The sequence below is a fragment of the Grammomys surdaster genome, unplaced genomic scaffold (assembly GCF_004785775.1).
Source record: "Grammomys surdaster isolate TR1022 unplaced genomic scaffold, NIH_TR_1.0 316877, whole genome shotgun sequence".
NCBI classification, from domain to species: Eukaryota; Metazoa; Chordata; class Mammalia; order Rodentia; family Muridae; genus Grammomys; species Grammomys surdaster.
The window spans coordinates 2,679-27,315 of NW_021626679.1; the positions used below are offsets into that span (position 1 = coordinate 2,679).

Here is a 24,637-nt window from a genome sequence, read left to right on the forward strand (position 1 = left end):
CGGGCTTTTCACTCTGTCTAAACCCTTTCCAGCAGGCAGGTATCCACCTCTCGCAAGACCTCCAGAAGACCAGGTCGCTGTCCCCTACTCTACCACGGGCTCAGGAGTAGGCAGCAAGCCTAGCTGAGCGCACCGCAACTGCCCCAGAAGCCAAGTCGCCAACTCCCTCTAGCGCCACCAGGTTCCTGGAACACTTACTTCTTCAAAGTTCTCGGCCCGAAGCCGAGTCCGCTCGCCCGCAAGCCTTCCTCCCACCGCGTTCCTCCTACAGCGCTGGACACCCGCCCCAGCGCAGCCCCAACGCGCAGGCGCCGCCTACGCCTCCATAACTTCCGCGTATGACGTCACTTCCGGCACACTGCTCGGCCTTGGGCTCCGTATTTTAAACTTGCGGGTCCTGGGCTGCGTGACCCAGTTCCTTTATTCTACAGACTCTCGTCCGTGCTTAAACTCACCGTTCCAATCCAAATTAGCGGGGCGTTTGGAGAAATTCACGAGATTGTCGAGTCCGATGTCTCTGCCGGATGTCGTGCAGCCAATTTCACTTCTGAGGGTGTTGGTGTTGTGTTACAAGCGCAAGCTACTTTACTTATGTGAGCCTAACCCAACTGTGAAAAACACTAGTACCCACAACCTGAGGCTGTTGTGTTACTTGAGGTAATGCATAGAACGTTCCAACATACTGCAATGAACATTAACAGGTTTTTTTTTCTCCTAATGATGTGATATACTTTCTTGTTCCGCACTGGAACACATACGTGTATGGCAGACTGGAACTACTTTTGTTCAGTGGTTAGCAGATGATACTGAGTACCTTCCCCTTTGGAAGGTCAATTTGATTGAAAACATTTGCTGAATTACCTTGCTTAAAGGGAAGAACCACGACTACAACTGCAGGACCTTAAGCTGTTCCTAAAAAGTGGATATTCTCATCAATAAGGAGGGATGTGTGTGTGTCCACAAACCTCATATTGAAAAGCAGGGAGCTGCCTTCGTTTTTAACTGGTTAATAGGAACAAATTACAGACTTTTGCAGTTCTAGAATGTTAGCAGGCTATGAATGTACTGCCACTAACAGGGCAGGGTTTGATTTACTGTTTTGTAGTTCAAAGAAACATCTCAACTTGTTTAGAAAGATGACAAAGCAAGCTAGTAGTAGTGTTGAAATGTGGGTGATAGGTCAGTGTTCCAAATAACCCAGAATAACCTCCCCCCACCCATAGACCTGCAGAATAATATAGCTAGACTAGATGAAGTGTTTCCAGTGCTATATTTTATTAGAACAATGACTTTTGTTGTTTTTCTGAGATAAGGTCTCCCTGTATAGCTCAGACTGCTCTCCTCCTAGTGTTAACAGATCTTACAGGCATACGCAACCATGCCTGGTTTAGACACAATGATATTTGTGATGCATTTTTTGACTATAGGGATTCAGTAATTTGCTACAAGATGCAAAGTTAGCCAGTGTGATCTTAGAATTTGTGTCTCCTTAATTCCATTTATTAATCATTTATTCATACAAGATGCACAGGGACACTAGAGAAAAAAGCATACAGTGAACACTTGCTTAAGGAAGTTTCCTACCTCGGGAAGGAGGCAGCCCTTGATGGAAAGATAGTTCAATGTTAGCATAATTATAGGGACATCTAGTTCCATCATTCGACCAATGACACTTCCCTCTGCTCCCCCAAAAAGCATAGCTTAAGTTTTAGAAATTCAATCTGATAATGTTTTCATCAAAATTTAAATCATTAAAAACCAGACTTTCAAAAATGTCAAGCAATCAAGATTCACATCGATCTCATAGGCAGCTACAAGGGACTCAGGGACTGTGAACCGTGTGTTGAAAGGAGGTTCCTCTCAGGATCTTTATTTGTCTCCTGAACTTCGTCTTAGCCACTCTTTTCTCTATTTACCTTAGCTTCTAGAAACAACAGGGCTGACTGATTGGCAAGAATCCTCATGAGCAGGTGACCTCTCAGGACAGATCACCCTCCATGTCTACAATGAGCACAATTATCTATGGTGACAAGGTTGTACCCCAGAGTGGGAACACTCATGGGAACCAGATTGTCCCACTTAGGTGATGACAGTGACAACTTTCTACAACCTTACTGTGGAACCAGAGCTGAGATAACCAAACACTGGCACAACCAAGATCAACTGTTCTGTCAGCTAGTCACAAACCTATTTCTGCCTTCATATCTCTTGCATAAAACTGTAGTGTTCCTGTTAGTTCCTGGAAGACAGGCTTGCAGTCACCGAACCCATTTATCAGGTCTTCCCAGCATGCCGCACTGATTAAACCTACTTTCTGTGACCCTTCACTCCACTCATTGCTTTGGATGGCATATTAGAATAGGTGGCCATAGTTCTAATGTTGGGACTCTGAGCCAGGTCTTTTTTGCCTAAAGCCCAGGGAACAGTGTCTCTTATCATTGTCTATTTTAATGAGGACATTTTATCTTGAAGATGTTATGGTTCCTAACGTCTCTTTCTGTCTGATTGTCATGCTTGAGCAAGGGAGAAAGCAACAGTTTATTTTCCTTTTTAAAAATAAAATAAAAATTTAAAACAAAACCCAGATAATTCTCTTTTCCTATGCACAGAACCAAATCTCACCACCTGTCTTCTATGATAGTTGATTTTCTTTGTAAACTTGATTAAGTCACAGAAGCTATTTATTTGATGAAACATTTTAGGTGTTTCTGCAAAATAATTTCTTAAATGGAAATGACATTTGCATCTGTTGGTTTTTTTAAATGTATTTTTACGTGTGGGTGTTTTCCCTGCATGTATGCCCATGAACCATGTGCAAGCCTGATACCTAAAAAGTTCAAGAGAAGGACTCAGAGCCTCTGAGATTGGAATTACAGACAGTTGACTGCTTCCGTGTAGGTGTTGGGCATCGAACCCTGGTCCTCTGGAAGAGCAGCCAGTACTCTTAACTGATGAACCATCTCTCTATCCCCAGTTAGTTCGTTTTGAATAAAACATACAAAACTCCTTGTCCAAGTGGTTGAAGGTCTTAAGAAGGAAAAGGTTGTGGTGGGTGTCCTGAGGAAATCACAGTTCTGCCTCCAGGTATCTATCTGCCTTTGGACTTGAGCTACAGCACCAATCCTCATAGGACTCCAAGCTGCTGGTCTACACTGGAGATCTCAGTTTGTTAGGCTACACAGCTGTGTGATCCGGTTCCTCAGAATGCATCCATGTTAGCAGCCATGTAACTTTAAATAAATCACCTCACTTCTTAAAAAAAACCTTTCATGAATAAACACCATGATACTCTGTGTCATATGAAAATGAGTACAGTTGACCACTGTGGCCACTGTCAGGAGGTAAAGAGTCAGTCTGTCTCTTTTTCTCTGCTCCTGCTCCTCACACCCATCTCTCCTTTGACCTCGTAACCTATTACCTACATTTGAGTGCCCCAAGACTTTGGAAGCTGATAGATCTTAAACATTTGCTGAATGAGTAAAAAAGTAAATAAATTCCTGGAATATTTCTGGGCTTTTCTCTCCACCTCTTGTGTCCTGCCCTTTTACCTATTAAAATTTCTTTTTAAAGTACGGTGGTGAGTTTAGAATGGAAAGATGAAACAATAGAGAGGAATCTAGAGAGAATGGAGAGGAAGCCATTACATCATACTTGTTTGTTTGTTTTGAGGCCTCATCTATATAGCCCAGGGTGGTCTCAAACTCATGGCAATCCTCCTGCCTCTGCCTCCTGAGTACTGGGATTGAAGGCTTGAACCACCATAGTACCATAACACCATGTTCAGCAGAGCCAATGCCAAAACACCACGGTTTTGTGAGTGGACTTAGTGTAAAACACAAGATGATAACAATGAACAAAATGGTCACATACTGATGTTGTTGTTTTGTGATATTCTTACTTTTGGTGCATGCTTTAAAACTTACATAATGCAAAGTTAAAATGAGAATGGCCATTAGTGACTCTTGAATATTTTCCTTCCTTTCAATTAGACTGAATTTAAACTATCCCAAGTAATCTTTGCTTGCCAGAAAACAAATTGAGCTTTTCAGTGGATAAGGATCTGAAGATGGGGAGAGATAGCCACCCCTGTTCTTTGCATAGGGAGAAACCTGCATGGTCCAGCAGGCAAAAATTCAGTATTTGTGACAGTGTTCAACATTTACCCTGTGGACACTGAAGTGGTTTCAGTGCTTACAATGATTTCTTTGAAGCATTAACAAACCTCAGGTACTGTGTGAACTGAGGATGCAAGATGATGCAGTTGCTACAGTGAAAGCCATGTTCTTAAGCCACGAGGCACCATACAGATGGTGTGGGGTGCTTGCCCAAGACAATGATATCCTGTGAAGTAGTACTGTATGTGTGGTGAGAATTTTGTGTTGTTTTGTTTTTTAATACCAGGTCTGGTATGTGAATATGTTTTGTTTTGATCCCAGGTATGGGACATGGGGCTGACTGTGATTTGTCTCATGCTCTGGCAGGGGTGTGACTCTGCCAGCTAAAAATAGTTTACATTTGGAATTCTGGGGACTCTTGAGAGAGTATAAAAGTGCCAGAGAGCCAGAGGCTGTGGAGGCTGCTGCCCCACTGCTGCTGGTGCTGGGTCCTGTTGCTTTGTGGAGGCTGCTGCTCCCCTGCTGCTGTGAGCAAAGAGATGAGAAGAAGAGATTGGATATCCTGATGACAAAGCTTGGACTTGCCCCCAAGGAATTTGATGCCCTTTATCAGCAGGAAGTATTCTAAAGAGATCTACGCCCCCTTTCCCTCTAACTTTCTCCCTCACTCACCTAGTATTACTGGGTTGGAAGGGATTGGGGTGAAGAAGGATGGTAGGTAATCCACGAAAGTAGCCAACAGTACGGCTACATTTGTAAGACAAATTAAGTAAAAGAACAGAAGGATGAGGAAGGTCACACCCATGATCAAAAGACTGTCTACACACAGCAACATGGTAGAACATATTTAATTGGCATCCATGAACTCAGCAAATTTGGAACCCATACATGTAGACAATTTTATACCATCAGGAAAAATCAATATGCTGCCACCTAGCTGTATCCCTATTTCTCCAAGTGTGTGACACTTACAGAGGGACTCATTGATAGGAGTGTGGGTGGCTCTGTTGTTGAGGAGCAGGCAGTGTCAGCATTAGCTGAACCTGATAGGAACTGCCCTTTGAACTTTGTCCAATAAATGCCTCAGCTGCCTTTTGCTGGCTCTGCTCCCACTGAGGTGCCAACTCTAAACAACCAAGCAGTTTAATGGATTTACATAGAAGCTTGCACCAAAAGCCCACTGTGGAAGACACCACAGAAAGTTCTGTGCTCGACTAAAATAAAAGTGCAGACCTAACAGCCAGTGACCGACTCCCTACAAGATGGAGATTTTAAAGTGTCTGGAGATGGCTTCGAAGAGGACTTATTATCACCCCTTGCTCCAAGGGGGTGGGGTGTAACAAGGCCACTCAGTGCTATTCAACCTTGAACTCTACCTGCTCAGGTTCCTAGGATGCTGAGACAAAGGGATTTCTCCTACACACCAGTATCTGAAGGGAGACAAAGCTGAAGTAATGCTTCTTATAGGAAGTGAGGCCTGATCTGGCTGTGAATACTTCCACTAACAGAACACAGGAGAATCTGGGGGACTAGGAATGGTTTTAGAGGCAGTAGACAGGGATTCCTGTCACTTGTAAGTAGCTGCTTGTCCCCTCATAGGCTGTTGTCATCGCTGCCATCTGAAGGCATACTTTGAGTGGCTGACTGCCCTTGATATGTGGGCTATGATTATTGGAATGACTCTGACCAATGCTCCGTACTGGGGCTTCCGGGGACTCTGCATTTTTCTACTAGTCAGACACTTTCTTTTTCTTCTTTCTTTCTTTCTCTCTTTCTTTCTTTCTTTCCCTTTTTTTTTTTTTTTGAGGGGAGGAGGTGGGTGGATTTCGAGACAAGGTTTCTCTGTGTAGTTCTGGCTGTCCTGGAACTCACTCTGTAGGCCAGGATGGCCTCGAACTCAGAAATCTACCTGCCTCTGCCTCCCAAGTGTTGGGATTAAAGGCGTGCGCTACCACTGCCCGGCTCAGACCCTTTCTTAATTTCAAGAAGTAACATACCTGGAAATAATATTTAGACATTGTTAAAACGTGTGAAACATCAGCGAAGATTTACAAGTACGGTTTTACTTGTCAACCTGCACACTGGTTACTTGGTGGACTTTGGCAATCATGAGAAGCATACGCAGCTGGAAGGACCATGTCCCAGGCTGAGCTTTTAGAGGGAAGAGACAAGGCATGGTTTATTGTCAGTTTCCAACCTACTTCTAGCCCATAATATGTGCGCAGTTCGTGGATGAACTGTGAAAAATCCCAGTCCGGGGAAGGCCGGGCTTCGTGTTCTGGTTAATGGCTGGTTTGTGAACATGTGGTGTGACCAAGCAGCTCGGCTTGCCTTTGAACATTCTTTTTGCTAGCACAGGAGGATCACCCTCCTTGGAGCGCAGCCCGGGAGGAAGCAAGAGTTGCAAGAGGCAGGAGGAGGTAGCAGCGGCTCCCATTGGCCCAGCGCGCGCCCCTCCTCTCAGGGCGGCCCAGAAAAGGTGCCCGGGGCTGCCCCAGACATCGGAGGCGCAGGATTCCTTGAGAAAATGGCTGAATATCTGAGGCTGCCCCACTCCCTGGCGATGATTCGCCTCTGCAATCCGCCAGTCAATTCCATCAGGTAACGCGGTGTTAGTGGGACAGCGGGTGTGGCAGGTCTGGGTGGGCTTGTCTCAGCGGGAAGGATGGGCCAATGAGCAGCTGACTCCAGCCTTCCGTCCGTCCGCTGTTTGACCTCACCGCGCGCTCACGTCTGGTTCTGGCGAGTCAGGAACCTAAAGAGGTGAGGCTGGTGTAGCAAGTGTCTGTTTGAACCCCCTTCCTTCAACCCTCCTGCCGGCTTGCAACCCCATGAAGTCAAAAGCTATACTTAGCTGACCCGTAGAAGAGCAGAGTTTGGTTCCCGAGCGTGTCAACTCTCCCTGTTAGAGGAGGCCTACTGAACAGTATTTTCTGAAAAGCTGAAGTTTCGTTTACTTCACCTGCAATGCCCTCCTGTGCAATGCACTTAGCACATTACTATTAAAAATCAGATCTGGTGTCTTTTTGAAAAATGATGTTCATTTACCCTGTTCGCTCCCTATCACCGGCAAATCGAGTATAATTCTATATTAACCTCCGGAGGAGTCACCCATACATTGCAGAAGTGATGGACAGGATTGTGATAGATACTGTATAATTTTACTGGTGAGACCTTGCTAAAACCCTTTTCCTAGGTGAGACCTTACAGCTTAAAAGACAAACCTAGGTGCTGTTCCAGCCCTGTTCACTCTACAGGGGACCAATGCAATGGGTTTAGGCTTACTTTCAGAACAGGGTGGTGCAGGGGTAGGGGGCACCAGCATGAGTGACTTTAGAGCTGCCACATTGGAAGGCCCTCCACAGCAAAGATCGTGACTCCCCATGGCTGTTAAGAGCCCCCTCCTCCAATCCTTCCCCACCTCTATCCTCCAGTCCTTCCCAGAGGCCCGAGGGTACAATTAGGACAAAGAGGGGTGGCTGGATAGTCAGACCGTGTTCTGGTCCCATCCTTCCATGAAAGTCATCCATCAACAAGCCCAGCATTGATCTTTGGCAAACAGGCTGAGTCAAACTTGCAGCAGTTTGGCTGGGAGAATAGTCCTATACAACGGATGAGAGCAACTAACCATTCACCTGAGAGAGGGCATCTGTGACAGGCCAAATAAACAATTCCACCCAAGCCTAGCTCAGTAGATTAGTGACTTTATTGAGATTAGTTACCAGAATATAATTGCTTCCAAAACAACAGAACCCCTGGAAAGCCCAACAAGATGACTCATGGGGAGCGCCCTCCTCACAATTGCTTCTGCTCCTGTATCCTTGGGGAGGGGTCTTATGAATCTTGCAAGTTTCTGAGCTTCTTGAGCATTGTAAACATCAGTGTTTAGCTTCCAGAGCCCTGTCAGTCTCTTTAGGTCCCCCAGTCTTAGCCCTTCGCTTCCTTCAGGAGGGAATGCTTCAATCCCAAGGCAATAGCTGCACAACAGCAGAATAAATAAGTGTCGCACACATGCACGCTCACATGCACACACGCATGCATCCACGCACCTCTTTTTTTTTCTTGTATAAAAACTATTAACAAGCATTTCCATTTCCTGGGATATTATAAACAGTCTAGAAATTAATATATTTTATATGTAGAATGAGGCTTTTGCATTAGAGACTTGAACATTATGAGGAATTTGGAATTCTGGGAGGGATGGAAAGTCTTAGAACCAGTCTCCCACACATACATGTGATGAGGAGCAAATGCATGTGAGTTTTGGACTTCTAAGTATTATGTAATGCTTTTAAATCTATTTCACGATCAGATTGGGTTTCCAAGTAGCCAGTGGAAAGGGAGAGGTTCTCTTTGCTTTTCTCCAGGTTAAAGGGAGAAGAGACTGGGGGATGGCAACCACCGTACACAAGGGCAAGCGCCAGCCGGCTGTATCCCCTGAGGTTTGGACTCTTAGTTGCTAGTCTTAGCCAAATGCTCTTTCTATAAGTTGGTTCTTTGAGGATCTTTCTCCCTGTGGGTAAAGATCAGGGAGTTTTGTCCCTTGACAGCTAATTCACTAAAAGTACAGATAACCCACTTAAGAAAATGCTTTTCTCTCCTCCCTCCCTCCCTCCCTCCCTTCTTCCCTCCCTCCCTCCCTCCCTCGCTCCTCAGCCTTTTTCTATTTTTGATTGTTTGTTTGAAATTACATCTTCCTAGCTAGGTGAGATAAGCTAATTGAAATGATTTGGGGTTTTTCCAAAGAAATAGTTCAGGCCCATTCAATGCTAGATTAGCCACACTTGCCTGTCTTCACATGTGTGTTAGCCCACATGTGTGTTAGCCCGTGTCTAAGTGTGCAGTGTAGAAGAGCTCTGGCCTCTGAAAACAATGACCACGGCTTTTTTTCTTCTGTAATTCACATAGTAAGAAACCTTATGTTTTATGTTAGAACTGAAGACACACTCTCATAACTGAAAACTTTTTTTTTTAACCAAACTTACCCCTAGAGGTTTCTTTGGCATATTTTCTTACGTTTCTGTTTTTGAAAAAAAAAAATACTGATTGTTTTTAGATGAGGCTTAATTTGATAAAGCTAAGGTTTAAAAAATAAACAATGGTTGAAAATGAAAATCCAGTAGTGGTCAAAGAAGCTGAAGGACACATGGGCACTCAGGAAATGTCTCCTCTCTCTGTGGCCCCCACACAGTGGGCACTCGTCTCCTTGCTGTGTCCTCTCTTCCGGGCAGTGTGGAGATGATGACACACTTGTCCTGGCTGCTGGGGTCTTTCCTCCCCTCCTATGGTTCCTCCTGAATCACCTGAATCTTTAAAGCTGGAGCATTCCTCAGGCAACACAGGAGACGCTTGACCCTGTGGCTCAGAATTACCTTTCCCCTAGTTACCTTTCTCCCCTTAACCTTAGAGAAAACCAAACACAGCTATTTTCCTTTTACAGATTTTCCGATTTATGAACTTTCCTCCAAATTACTACAAACCTAAAGAAGAGAGGCTAGGTAAAATGGGAAGAACCAATACCCCACCCTAATGGTGTCCACAGAAGTTGTTTTGCCTCAGTTGGGGTCATACGTAATCCAGGAGGACAAATAGCCATCCCTCTGGCTTTCATGGCTGCCATTCAGCCAACCCTGGGTGAGGAACTGGTCACATCCACCATGGAAGGTTCCCTAAGGAACACATAGATTATTTTTCCCTTGCAAATAGTTTTTGAGTAGTGAAGTCTAACACATATTTACATAGTGTTTCCAGGTTATGGGCTATTTTAAGTTGTCTCAAGATGATGTGTGTACATTGGAGTACTATCTCATTTCCTATTAGGGACTTCACTATATGAGGATTTAGGTGCCTTGGGGAAGCCTATTTCCCACAGATGCAGAGGGACATGCATATGCTCTGTGGATTTGTAAGTATTATGTACAGTTCTCAAGCTGTGTCACGATACAGTTGCTAATTAACCAGTCAAAAGCAAGGGTGTTTATTTCAAGGGTGAAAAGTACCCTAATCAGGAGAAAGAAAACACTTATAAAGGTGCTTACTGGGGTAATCTGGAGTTTTACCGGAGAAACAGTTTGAGTTCCTCATTGAGTTTAGCTAGATACGTTTGCTTGAGTTTGGATGGGTGTTGGCCAAGTGTAGGTTTAGCACATAGTTGGTGACCAGGCCTGGTCCTGGAAACAGTGGATTACAGAGGGGTGTGTGTGTGTGTGTGTTCCCTAGAGCAGCCATCCTTTCTCTTTATTTCTAGTTTTTGAGCTTCTAGTTTTCAATGTTACCAAAACCATCCATGAAAAGGGATGTGTGGCTGGGATGGAAAAAGCCAGTCTCTCCTCATGCCACCGAGTGAGGTGATTTTAGTTGAGGCCAATCTTTCATTATTGTCTGAAGGTTTGTTGGTGTTGTTTGCTTTGGTTTTTTGAAACAAGATTTCACCTTGTAATGCAGGCTGGCCTTGAACTTGTGACAATCCTCTTACCTCAAGCATCCAAGTGCTGGGATTACAGATGTTAGCCACCACTGGCTGCCATTCTTTACTCAGAAGGAAAATACAGTGATGTTCCAAATCCCTGGGTCTCCTATCTGTCATTCAGCCAAAACAGATTTGTTTAAAAAAATGTAACTACACACAGGGTGCTTGAGGCCTGATAGACACAGAGGCTTTCCATCTCTTTCTGTACAATCACTTTTCCTAGGAAACCTTCTGAGAAATCTGAGTAGTCCAGGGCCATAGGCTTCACGCGCTGATCCTCGCCTCTGTCACAGGCCTCCACAGGTGGGGATTTTCATAGTCTAGAGTGGTCGTAGAAGGGTGCCCACAGCCGTCGCATGTGTCTTGTAATGTGGCTCGGTTCAAGATCTGTTTTCCTGATCAGATTTCATTTCTAATTAAGCAATCAAAAGCAATAGGTTAAAAGATATAAAATATCTAGGGAAAAGGTAGTTGTCATGCAAAGGGAAAGCGGCTCCTTTGTTCCTGAAGGACTTCCTTGTTTTGTTTTAAGGTGGTTCTCACCAATTTACCAAGGGGCAGTTTGTTCACCAAGTGAATATGTTCTCAGTTTTTCCTCTATTTTAATGTTTTGTTTTTATTTTAATTTTGTAATGGGAAGTTATCTTTCTAGCTTATTGAGTCTTTTCTCTTTTTCTTCTTTTCTCTTTTTTTTCCTTTTCCTTTTCTTTTCTTAAAGACAAGGCCACAGTATGTAGCCCTGGCCAGCCTTGAGCCCACAGAGACCCACTAGTTTTGCATCCCAAGTGCTGAGATTAAAGGTGAGAGCCACCATGACTGCCCACTGAGCTACTGTTTGAATAATTCTTCTTCTCTCTCCCCAAAACTATTATAAATCCTTAACCAAATTTGTCTTAATTTGTCAAATTCGTCAATTTGTCTTATCCAATTTTTTTTCGGTCACAGTCTAGGGTCTCTGAAGAAGGTATTCCTACAGCTTTCCCTGAGCACCACCCTTCCCATTTCTAGAACAGCCGCCCTGTGTAAGAGACTGCATTTTACCTGAGCTACAGACACACATACACAAAAGCACAGCTGAAAATAATGCTTCTTGAACTCAAAACCTAACCTCATCTGTTTGGAGTCTTTTATTTTCTTATTTGTTAATTTCTTTTTGAAAATTACACAAATTTGATTTAATAAACTCTAGATTGTTCCTGCTTGTTTTGTTTTAGTTTGTTTTTGTTTTAATAATTCCAAAGGTGGGAAGGGCTCATGTAGTAAAGCAGACCATGGGTCACACATGTTTTCCTAGCATCCATTCTCCTGCCTGAGAGAGACACTTAGGTATCCCTCATCCGGCCCAGTCAGCCTGTTATTTGTAGTCATGTTTCTTCTTTTCTGTTTATGAGTTTTCAAAATGACCAAAAATGTGTATAAAAGAGGAGAGGATGGTTGCCATGTGAATTCCTAGCCTTCTCCTCAGTGGCTTCCAGGAGAGGAAAATCCAGATGAAGACAGTTTGGCTGTGGGGTCCATAACTACCATTTACCCACAGAGAGAAGATAGTGTTCTGTCCACAACAGCTGAGTTCCCAACGAGGATGTGGCCTTTTGCTTTTGTCATTATTCCCTAAACAGTGCGCTTCGAGCTGTGTGGTGTGCATATTTGATGGTTTATCATAAGTAGTTTGGGAATGAAGATTTGTATGGCGAGTGTGAGAGTGCTGCAGTATTTTATCTGCCAGACTTAATGTGTGAGGGGTTTTGTTAGGCTGGGGGCATGGTTTCCCGGAAGCCATTCTACCCAGATACTGAAGGACAACTCCTCAGCCTTTTGGACTTCTCGGTATTTTGTAATGGCTCAGATTCTGTTTATTCCATTTCCTATTAATAAGTCAGGAGTGGGAGGTTTTGTTTAATTGTGTGTAGGTAAAAAGTAACTGGGTGAAAGGTAATTATCACTCATAAGGGCAGGTATCTACTGTAGTCTGAGGATCTTTGACTTGTTAACCATAGCACCTCTTCGGTAACTGTTTGGTTTTTCCACACCAGAAGGAAGATTCTGCCCAGAATACATAGGATTCCAAGCAAAACTTGTTGGAACTTGCTGCTGTCTTCCTTGCAGCTGACAGCCCATAATTTTCTAGGTTCCGTCCTTCATCATCCTAGTCCACTTGGCAAATTCTCTCTTTCTCTTGTGACAAACTCTCCTGAATGGGATCACTGCGTCTTCCCTACTTCTTGAATGGAGACAGACCTGGAGGATGTCCCCTTGGCTCGAGTTCCTGTTCCTCTGGGACAGTTATCCTCCTATGGGCTGGCTGTATTTTCTGTACCCCCTCATATATTGAACCTGGGTAAAGCATCTACTGGGGGCCTTGCTCAACCTTTCTTTGCCCTTGCCTTTCCCTCCTAAATTAACTAGAGTGGAATTTGGCTTCCACAGACAGAAACCTTTCAAAGACCGTGAATTAAAGAAGGACTAGTAACTTCTCTCACTGCAGTCCAGAGTAGATGCTGCTCCACAACCCCAGTGTGTCTGCCTTGCCGTTCTCCGTACATATCTTCTACCTCTTGGTACAAGAAGAATATTATCGTCCAGCCATGTATTCTTGCCAGGAGTATGAAGGAAAGAAAAGTAGGAAATCATGTCCACTGTTTTCCAGAAATCTTCCTTAATGTTGCATGTATCAGAGAACTTAGTACCTAGGGCCGACTGTACTGCAAAGCATGATGGGAAATGTAGTCTTTGTTTTGGGCCACCATGAATCCAGCTAAGAAGCAGGCATTAGAAGAGGGAGAGGGAGAATGGATGTTTGAAATAACTAGCAGCCCTGCCATGTGTCATAGACAGGCTCACCTTTATCTTTTCTGTTTTACAAGCATGAGAAATTGAAGGAAAATTCGTCCCTTCCAAACTTCTGTGCTGCCTGCCTTCTTTGTACATTTACCGCCACACTCAGACCGTAGCTTTGCATGGTGGTTGGCAATAGCTGTCAGGTAACTCTATACTTACGGTATCATGTATAATACTTTTAGAACTGGTTACTAACTTTTCATGATCAAAATTAGAGCACAAGGGAGGAAAATAATATTGCTTTTTAAAGTGGATTCATTGTATCAGCCTGGCTCCTAATTGATAGTAGACATTTTATTTCTTGAACAAATAGTGAAAATTCTGTGGTAAGAATCTGTATTTTTTTTTTTATCCACCATAACTGTTCAGTGGTTCGTTAATTAAGAAATAATATGGTAGAAATTTAATTTTAACTAATTTGCTTTATGGAATTTTATTTTCTTTTAGTCCAACTGTAATCACGGAAGTAAGGAATGGACTCCAGAAAGCTGGATTGGACCACACGGTTAGAGGCATTGTGATCTGTGGAGCAAATCACAACTTCTGTGCAGGTGACTGAGCGTCTAGATCTCTCATTATCTCTAGAACTATACCCAGACTTCACCCAGCAGTACATCGGCTGTCCCTGGGCAGTAGTCCTGTCCTCAGCACTTAGAAGGCTAAGTGAGGAGAGTCATGAGTTTGAGGCTAGCCTGGGCTATATAATGAGTTCTAGGCAAGTTCAGGTTACACAGTGAGATGGAAGGGAAGAAGGGCCACAAAATAACATCCGACATGACACAGTCATTGTAATCACACACTCTCAGCCGTTACAGCCACCGGTACTGGGCCTGCACAAGACTGATCCTATCCTTAGACAGTTATGGGGGGAGGGGCACTTGGGCCCTACCTCTCCCTGCTGAACTATTGGCGGCTGGTAGATGCTGGGAGAGGGGTACTCATGTCTTCCATTGTATACTCGCAGCTAGCCACCATCTTCCAATGGATAATTCCAAGCCTGTGGTAATGCAGATGGCTCTGGCTAAACTAATGGAAGCAAAACACAAAGGCATGAATGTGAGAAAGGGATTTTGTGGAGAATAGGTGTTGGCAGGGGTGGGCGAGATGAAAGAGAGGCTGAGGGTGTATGAAATTGTCAAACAACAATTTTTTTCGTTTTTTTAAAGTTGAAAAACAAAACAAACAGGTAACATCGAAGATGTGAGAAATATGAATTAGGAAAAAATATATTTACTGAAAGTGACTCAAAGAGAAGCGAACCCCAAGCAGTTGTGTAAGCATTAAAGAAAAGGACTCAGAGCTGCGTGTGCTGGCACAGGCCTGTGAGCTCAGGACATGGAGGATCCCTGAACTGTCCAATGAATTCCCCACAGCCTGAGCTACATACCAACTCTAATAAGTCAGACATAAATAAAATAAAATAAAATAAAATAAAATAAAATAAAATAAAATAAAATAATCAATTGGTAATCAGAAAACCCACAAAATAAATTCTAGACCCAGGTGGCGTCATAGTCAAACTCTCCTACAAATTAAAAAATACTTCTCCAACTTTACCAGAAGATTGTAGGAAGGAGAGAGATGAGGCCTGGAATCTTCTCTAATCAGTGTCCTGAGGCTACTGTAACAAGTTTTCATAAGCTATTATATACTATATTTAATTTAATTGCTATGTCTCAACCAACCAGTTACTAACTCAGAACTTTAAATTTCTTACTGGTAATTCAGACAATCATACTATGTAAGCCAGTTGATAGGAACCCTAAAGGACATGGGGTGTGGGGCCGTGCGGCTCATAGCCTGGTGTAGTCACATGATGGGGATGAAGAGGGGAAAGGGGTGAAGCAGGTAAAAGTTGAACACAAAATTACTTTTTAGTTCAACCGTTTTGCAGTCCTGGAGACTAAACCAGGGCCTTTTGCATGCCATGCTGACGCTCTGAGCCGCTACACTGACAGCCCTGAAATAGTTCATCTTTAAATTTATACCAAGCTTACTGCTGTCAAGGAATACATGATGCCCTATGGAGACACTATAGAATTACCTATTCTGTCACATAAAGACACACACAAAGGCTTTACAGTGTGTTCTCCTTGTTAGAAATGCATACTCAACTTCAGGTTAGTCAAGATAGGTATTGAGACAAAAAAAAGTAACTTGCACGTGCAGAGCGTAAGTCTGTTTGCATGTGCATGGGAGGACTAAGCTCTCACCAAAGTCTTATCTCTGTGTGGTGGTCTCTAGGTGGTCCTTCGTGGTGGCTGTTGTACAAATTTGTCATTTTTATAATTCCCCCATCATTTTTATAATCCAGAAAGACAAGCCATGTTAATCTTCTTACTCATAAGAAATCTATCAGGGGCTGAAGAAATGGCTCAGTGGTTAAGAGCACTGGCTGCTCTTGCAGAGGACCCAGCAAGGTTGGATTCCCGCTTACACTGAGGTGACCTGGCCACTCACCTCCATCTGTAACTCCAGTTCTAGGAGATCTAGCGCCCTCTTCTGGCCTCCACAGGCTCTGCAGGAATGTGCTCAGACATAGCACGCAGACAAAATCCCCATACCTATAAAACAAAAATAAATAAATCATTTTTAAAATGCTTTTAGAAAATCTATTAATACTAAGCTGGTTACCAACATAACTTGTAGGTAGTTTGCCTTTTACTCTGGTGTCTTACAATGTAATGGTTTGTGTTCTTAGCGAAGAAAGGATGACATTCTCCTAAAATAGGTTAGTGAACAGCAAGAGGCACTGATTCTCAAAATGATAGACTTAGTAATGGACCTAGTTCTTTTTCTGAGCTTTTAAATTTCCCCAAACTTAGGGCTTCTCTCTACAAAATGGGAACACAGAATATGGACGGTTACGTGGTTCACTGGAAAGGTTGGATTTTTCTCTCATTTCCTTCTACTTAGGGCCCAAGAACAAAGCACCTCTCAGCCCCAAGGCATCTGAGTTCTAAGACTGGCTGGGTTTTCTTGTGTTAGTGACCAAGGCTCAGTCTTTCTGAACCACTTCCCTTTGTCTCTGTGTCTTTAGGTGCTGATATCCATGGCTTTCAATCTTCCCAGGGCCTTTCATTGGGAAGCTTGGTAGATGAAATACAGAGATACCAGAAGCCGGTGGTGGCCGCCATCCAAGGTGTGGCTCTTGGAGGAGGACTAGAGCTGGCCTTGGGCTGTCACTATCGGATTGCCGACGCAAAGGTAAGAGGCTGCCAGGGGTGCAGTTAGGGTGGGCCTTGTCTTCAGTGCCAGCTCTAAGTGTGGCCTATGCCTGGGGCTGATGGCTGCTGACAGTTGATTTACTGCTGACAGTCCTGTGCATCTTGAGAGCGGGTGCTCGGTTGGTCCCTGCCCCTTCACAGTGTTCCCTGGGCCTTAGGTTCCAGAGTTGTCTGGTAGATCTTCCACTGGGACTGGACTCCACAACTCTGCATTTTGATCGGTTGTGATTTTCTAGGATGGTCTTCAGTTGTTACAAAGGGATGCTTCCTCGATGAGGGGTGAGGACTACACTCATCTGTGGGGATTAGGGCAAATATTTACTATGTAGTTAGTGATTATGCTTTCAGTAAAGTAGTGGTTGTAGGTTCCCCTCCAAGATCCCTTGTGTTAGTGACAAGGCTCATAGTCTCACTAGCCATGTAGCTGGCTAGATTTCCATTTCCAGGGATGATTTCCCTTCGGTTGAGCGGGTCTTACGTCCAATTTGAGAGCTGCTGTTTACCATGAAGGTATGGATGCTGCTACAGCACTCATGATGCTTGTTTTGGTTCATGAGCAACATAGCTGGCTTAGATGGTTGATTGCTTCCCTCCTTTGGAAGCCTGTGTACAAGCTTTCAGATCAATTCCAGCTCCACAGCCTCTGGGACCCTGTTTCTGAAGTGCATAATGTCCCAGCAACAGGGACTTCTCATCCATCTCTGGGAGACAGCCAAAGGCAAACAAGATACTACAGTATGTTGGGAGCCTCTGGAGCCATCATGACTAACAGCTCAAACAGGGACTTCTCATGCCTGGTGTCAGGTTTTTTGTTAAGTAAACTATGACTCTTGTGGGTAGCATTGTCAGCCCTGATGGGAAAATGCCATTTAAAACATATATGTATACGTAGATACAGATTCAGATGTGTTATATGTAATCTTAGGTAGATAGATAATAATTTGGTACTTTATGACTCTTTCAAACATCTTGACAGTTTATCCTCTTCTCTCTTCTGTTTTTTTTTAATCACCTTTCCCTTTCCTAACTAAAAATCCCCCCACTTTTACTGTTTCCCCCTGAGAATTACTTGTACCATGATGGTCCCTTCTCTGTTGAAAACTATGAAACACTTCATGAATGTGCGTGCCATCTTTGGCAGCTCCCATGCCAATCATCTCTGTATTGTTCCAGTTCGAGTGTCTGTGCTGCCCAGCCGGGCACCTGCCTTTCTATTACAGTCATTTGGCAGGCATCACATGGGTTTCATCGTGGCTTACATTCACATCCCCCAATGCTAATGATTCTGAGCATCATCTCCCACTTGTGTGCCCTCTTTGGGGTGTTGTTTATTCAGATAATCAGCCCATTATTAGTCGGTTGTCCTTTTATTGTTAAGTTGTGAATATTCTTTGTCGTGTGGAGATGGGAGACACTCTGTATCATGCCTTCCACTCCTCTGGATTTTGTCTTCACATTCTGATGCTTGCAGGAACCCTGAGAGCTGCAGAGGCTACTTTGTTATCTGTGGGTGTCATTATGGAGTCAAAGGGGAAAGTGTGCCCAAGCAAGGGTGTGTGAAAAGACACCAGTTAAAGGGGACAGCAGACACTGCCTCTCGACACTGTTGCAGATTTCAGTGAAACTGTTTCTTATGGGTAGGATGCCATGAACACACTTGCTTAACATCTCATTGTACTGTCTCCTTATGGTGGTCTTTCTGCCTTTATGTTTTGTAGGCTCGTGTTGGCCTTCCAGAAGTCACGCTGGGGCTTCTTCCTGGTGCAAGAGGAACCCAGCTTCTCCCCAGGGTCGTTGGAGTTCCTGTTGCCCTTGACTTAATTACCTCAGGTCAGTGGAAACCCCGGCTGTGGTTTGGATCAACATGTAGAACTAGGCCAGCATCTAGAAAATCTTGTCTTGGTCACTTCCTGCCCATGTGGGCTCTAAGGAGGCTACTTTAGCTTCTCCGGCTCCAAATTTTATCATCTGGAAAACAGAAACAATAATTTTCCTAAGCACTTTCCAAATATTTCCATGAGGAACCCATGTGAGATGAACCAAGGGCTCATCGACTTGGGGTCATATCACAGTTTATCTTTTTGTCTATAGACTACATGTTCATATAGGAAACATAATAGTCAGACCTGGTTTAGAAGGTTTACTGTCTGGGGCCATGGGTATAGCTTATGGTAGAGTGCTTGTCCAGTATGTGTGAAACCTGGGTTTGTCCCTTGGCATAAACCAGGTATTTATTCCAAGCAAGTGTGATTAATCGTGAGCTTGTGGGCCATCTTCCCTTTCATCGTGGGCACAGTAGCAGTGCCTACCAAAGGATGATGTAGAGTATGTACTGTACTTTATGTACTGTACTTAGACCCTTCTTCGAGTTCCCTATTTGTTAGCTCCAGCTTGCTACTGCTGTTTTCTAAGTAAGATTAAGATGAGGCTCCCACTTGCAGGTGACATGATAGTGAGTGAGCAGTTAACACAGCAAAGGTTTGAATTCTGTTATTTTAGCAAAAGGTAGTGTTAACGTGTAAGGAGTTTCTCATCATTTTAAGTTTATCTCATTCAGAAACCTTTCTAAGGTTCCCAGTCTTAATTTCCAGTACAGTAAACACTGACAGATAAAACCTATGTAAATAGTAGCTCTTTAATTTCTAAGAATATAAATGGGTGATTTTTTAAGAACTAATATTAGAGATCTATATGCTCTGATTAAAAAAAGACTGACAGAAAGCAATATGCGCATGGGCCAACATAAAAACCAACAGTCTACATGAATTAAAAATAGCTTTGTCCTCTTAAATGAGGTGTGCGGAAGGACAGTTAGAAAAGCTAGATATACTGAATCCAGATTCACTCAAACAATCAGGTTACCAATTGATTAATGACGAGTATGATTTAAAGAATAAGTATTTGAAGTGATTTCGATTTCTTCAGAGAATGCTTGGACTTCAGAGTTCTACAGAAATTTAATGCACATGAGACAGGTTATTCAGCAAAAGACAAAATAGAAATAAGCATAGAGTATGTGAGGGAATAGGAGTGGTGGGTTCTGAGTTTTCAAACCCTAAGGTTTACAGAATTAAGCCAGTGAGGAAATTCATCAGGAAGCCAAGAGTGCCCTAGAGAAAATCAGGAAGAAAAATGACTTCTTAAACAAAGAGAAGCTAAGGGAACTTGGCTCGGGCTTTGCCCGCAGCACTGTTCACAGGATGCCACTGTCTGCCTACAGCATTGATTCATGGGCTGCTGCCATTCTAGCATCACGAGAAAAGCAGCAGAAACTCTTGAGATGGACAGGTTTTGACCTGTGAAGCAAAGGCCCTGTGAACAGGGGAGACGCTGGCACAGGAGTCACATGCCTGTCTTCTTGAGTAGATGTTGTGATCTGCTTGGGGGTTGGCCCTAAAATGATAGCTCAGAGACATTCTATGAAGACATTGAAAATTTAAGCTTTAGAAAAAATCTTGAAAAAATTTGGAAAGAAACAAGGCAGTGTCAAATGTGCAGGAGGTGCTCTCGGTCACTCTGGGTCTCCCTCCGGCTCAGCTTACAGCACTGTTGGCTTACAGCCTGCTAGACAGAGGTCTGGTCTACACTGCGTGTGGCCCAGGAAAGAATGCGTTTCAGCCTGGCTGAGGCTTCAGGTTGAGCATGCAGAGCCTTCTTATGTTTACTTGTTAGTAGTTTGGATCAGAACTGGGCTTTTGTAAAGGCATTATTAACCGGAAATACAGCCCAGATATTCTTTCTGTGAGATTCAAGAGCTTGTCAACAGCCAGCCCCTCCATGGACTGCTTACATTCCCCACCGTGTTGCCCCAGAGCTCTGTGTAGTGCCCAGATTTCATTTTCCATGCCTTGGTCTTTTTGCCCTGCCTAAGCAGGTTTACTTATGCTCACCCCAGTGTCTTTATACGGAGGACGTCTGACGCCACTCACCGGATGAGGAGGTTCGGAAGGCTGTTGGGGAAGCAGTGGCTGAAGAACCATGATTCCACCAAGCTTGGCTTCACTTTCCTGCCAGGGCACTGAAGGAGCAGTTGTTTAATGGCGTCTGCTTCCTCCAAAGCCTCCATAGGAAGCAGGGTTGCAAAGCTTGCCCAGTCTATAAGCTAGGTCAGAGTCACAGTGCTTGGTGACCAGAAAGGGATAAAACTCAGTCTGATTTCTCCTATGTGATTCTCACTGTACTGTGTAGGATGCCAGCTTAATCAATGTGGGTTCCCCTGTTCAGCCCTCTAGGTTTGTGTTTGTGGACTGTCTGTTTCCTTTATCAGTACAGTTCCCAGTTTGCAGTAGGTACAATGTAGAGATCCCTGCCATACTGTTGCTTACCTCTTCTACTGCAGTCCCAAGCCCAGCCATTTCTCACACTTCTATAGAGACACACAGGGTTATAGAGCTCTATAAGGATCTAAAGACACCACTCGTCTTTTACCGAGTACTCAGAATTAGTATGGTAAACATAATTACCTCCATTTATCAGAGGTAAAATCGGAGTCCTTGCACAGTTCCGCATGGTTTCTCTAATAGTAAGAATTAGAGCTACTGTTTGAATTCAACCACAACAGTCCAGCCTGGGCATGGTGGTGCACACCTTTAATCCCAGCACTTAGGAGTCAGAGACAAGAGGATCTCTGAGTTTGAGACCAGCCTGGTCTATGTGTGGAGTTCCTGGGCAGCCAGAGCTACATAGTGACACCCTGTCTCAACAAACAAATCACCAAGTACAGCACTCAGGTTGGTCTTAGGCATTTCACCTACCAGTTGGTATCTTCAGGAATGGCAGCCTTCCTCACTAGACAGAGCAATGCCCTAGTGTGTCCTCACACTGTTATTTGTTTTATTTCCTTTTGCTCCAGGAAGATATATTTCCACAGATGTGGCACTCAAGCTTGGAATTCTGGATGCAGTTGTGAAGTCAGATGCCATTGAAGAAGCCATCAGATTTGCTCAGAAGATTATAGGTAAACAATAATAGAAAATAGTGCAAGATTAGGAATAAGCTAAATGTGCATCTAGTAAGGAACTCCTTAGTAGCTGATGGGCATCCGTGTAGTAGAATGTAGCCAAGCCTCAGCGCTGTGATAATCTGCCATAAACTCCATGCTATATTGTATCAGCTAATGAAAACAGTGCTATTTTAAGTGGGTGTTTTGCCGATGGTGTAAAAAAACAAGGGGGTGGGGATGGGAGAGAAGGTAAGCATGCTGAGAGTGGGCACACATAACTGCTGCGTATGCCGGAAGCATTCACAGGCAGTGTAATGACTCTGGAGTGGAACTGGACGTTTGCTGAAGCTCAAAGTTTATAGTTTATTCTGCCGCACTCTGGGGATTTTATACCCTATGAGTAAATTTTCTGCTTGAAAGGTAGAATTAAAGTTGAAACAAAGGAACAAACATGTAGCGGTGGGACCTGCATGGCTCTCAGAGGCAGCAAGATCTCTGGAGCTTCTGTCTTGGGCAAATGACTTCCGCCCTTGCCGAGCTTGCAGACCAGCAGTGTTTCTTCAAGCATGCTTTTAGTACCACCTACTGATAGATGTTTCACTGATTTTTTTTTTTGTTGTTGTTGTTCGGTTGCTTCCTTTTTACTTCAAGCTATGCCTTTAAAGCAACCGTAGCTGAGTGCAAAGCCAGAGTTCTGGTCCCACTAGCCTCCCTGTGAGAAAATCACAGCAGAAGCCAAACGGTTTGATAACTTCTGCGGGAAAGTCTATGGAGGCTGCAGCCTCTAACTGAGCAGGGAGAAGCTAAAAACTGCCTATGAAAATACTCACGAGGATCGTGAGTGGAGACTAGCATGTGTGCTAGTCTCCACTATGTGACTAGAAGGCTCGGGGTCACTCCAAGGCATGCCCCTGGCAGGGACCATTTTTTGAAATCTTTTTTTTATGGCCCGACTAGTTGAAGTTTCAGTGTGACAGTGGCACTCACACTACACCGATGAGGTATTGATCCTGATGAGGTATTGCTGCCTTCTAACCAGGAGTCAGCAAGTCCTGTCCGCGTGGAGGCGCCCTCCCTGAGGCACTCTGCCTCTCCGTGGCTCACTGCCTCCCAGGCTGCTGTCTGTGTCCCTGTGCTCCAGGGAGGGCTGCTTGGCTCGTGGGCACTGACCTGGCTTGTGGGCACCGATTTGCACAATTTGCTTGCAGAGAGAGCGCCCCAGGCCATTCTTGGAATCGGCCTCAGGTTCACGCTACTGATTTCTGTTCATAGCAGCCTGGCTTCCTATGGGAAGTTCTGTCCTTCCCTGGTTTCCCTGAATTCTGCTTTGAGAGTTTAGTACTTCAAAAAGAGGATAAGGACCAAGGTCTGTGGTCTAGGGTGTTTATTGATTTCGGCTTTTAAAGTTGATTCTAAACGTTAAATTCCGACGCTTATAAAACAAAACGATGGCTAGTCTCAGCAACATTATAGTTTGTCCACTTGGTGGCACCCCAATGTTGAGCCATTGTCTGCTTTAAAACTGAAGTTGCCTACAGTTCTGGCTAGGGGCAGTTCTTTGAGACTGCTTTAAAACTTTGTTGAGAAGAGTGGATGGGGTGGGTAAACTTGATTGTGGTGTACAAATGTTTCAGCAGTGAGGCTCTGCCTGAGTGATAAGTGTTGTGTTTTATATTAAAAAGAGAAGAGCAGAAGCACGGTATGGTGAGGTGAGAGGGGTGCCTCGGTCGGTCCATGCTGCGGCATCCCCTCCCCCTGCGGGACCAGCCACACGATGGGTATAGTGTAGAATAGAGTTTATTTAGGGGATGGGAAGGGGAGTTGAGAAGGGAGTAGAGAAAGGCAGACACGGGGTGGGGGGCGGGGGGCGGGGGAGGAAGAAGGTAAGGGAGAGGTGGGCCAGGAAAACATGGAGAGAGGGGGAGGGGCAAGGGGAGAGAGGGAGAAAAGGCAGAGAGGGTAAAAACCAGGCATTACCTGGCTTTTGCCAGGTAACTGTGGAGCGGATCCTAGAAGGGAAGCTAACAATAAGTACTTGGAGAGCGAAACCACAGGCTTGATTCTAATTCCAAGAAGAAAACAAAACCACAAAAATTTACATTATTTTGTACTTATGACTAGTTAGAATCAGTAAAAGTAGTTACAAAAGCCGTAAGGAGATAATGGTAAATGAAAAAATTGTTTACAAAACTTACTGTGTGGTTTTTGCTTTTATTGTGGCATGGTTTTCTGTTTGTTTGCTTGCTAGTTGGTTGTGTGGGGAGGCTCACTGGGAGCCAAACTCTGGGCTTTACATATGTGTGACAGATGTCACCAGCCCTTTCTTTCTTTCTTTCTTTCTTTCTTTCTTTCTTTCTCTCTTTCTTTCTTTCTTTCTTTTTTTAGCTTAGGTTATGTTAGCTTTCCCAAATATTTTGAATTTTTAATATGTTCAACTTCATGAATTTCTTCATTATGTAGATCATAATTGACTTTATTTACAATTTTCCATTTAAGTAATAATCCAGATGAAGAATAGTTTAAACATTCCCTGAACTTCCTTAAGCTTCCTTGATGTTTAGTTTATGAACAGTGGAATTCATTCATTTTAAGTGTAGCGTTTGGTGAGTGTCGGTAATAGTTTACAGGTGTGTGATTACCACCAGAGAGTAGTGGAAGATATACATTTCATCTCAAAAAGTACTGGCTCCTTCTGGGAGATGCCATTCAGCTGAGACTTGCCAACTTTAAGACACAGTAGTTTTCTGGTTTTAGAATTTCATATCCATGTAGAGTTGGACTCTGTAAGGCTTTCACTTAGCATGGTTTTACGAGTCGTCCGTGCTGTCTGGTATAGTAACAACTGACTCCTCTCCATTACTGAAAAGTGTTCTGTAGTGTGACTGAACCATAGTTTCTTTAGCTGGTGGACAATTAGTTTTTACCACGCTGGATCCTCACTGATCTTTTGAGGACATGAATTTTATAAACACACACACACACACACACACACACACAGAGAGAGAGAGAGAGAGAGAGAGAGAGAGAGAGAGAGAGAGAGAGAGAG

The 24,637-nt window shown here is 43.9% G+C and overlaps 1 protein-coding gene and 1 non-coding gene across 2 annotated transcripts; one reads left to right on the top strand and one right to left on the bottom strand.

The window, feature by feature from the left end:
• Positions 1-511: 511 nt before the first annotated feature.
• Positions 512-21,617, top strand: LOC114616331 (enoyl-CoA hydratase, mitochondrial-like). The gene is made up of 7 exons (XM_028761824.1): positions 512-657; positions 4,482-4,734; positions 6,469-6,716; positions 13,870-13,973; positions 16,463-16,629; positions 18,368-18,479; positions 21,502-21,617. Exons 1-7 carry the CDS (start codon positions 512-514, stop codon positions 21,615-21,617), a joined length of 1,146 nt encoding a protein of 381 aa, XP_028617657.1.
• On the bottom strand, positions 17,747-17,852 carry LOC114616332. Its single transcript, XR_003710620.1, has one exon. It is a non-coding gene; the product is annotated as a U6 spliceosomal RNA (small nuclear RNA).
• Positions 21,618-24,637: the final 3,020 nt, after the last annotated feature.

Coding starts and splice junctions, on each gene's coding strand:
- LOC114616331 (XM_028761824.1), top strand. CDS start 512: ATGTCTCTGCCGGATGTCGTGCAGCCAATTTCACTTCTGAGGGTGTTG. Junction 4,735..6,468: donor ATGCCCTTTATCAGCAGGAA/GTATTCTAAAGA, acceptor TCTTTTTGCTAG/CACAGGAGGATCACCCTCCT. Junction 18,480..21,501: donor CCTTGACTTAATTACCTCAG/GTCAGTGGAAAC, acceptor CTTTTGCTCCAG/GAAGATATATTTCCACAGAT.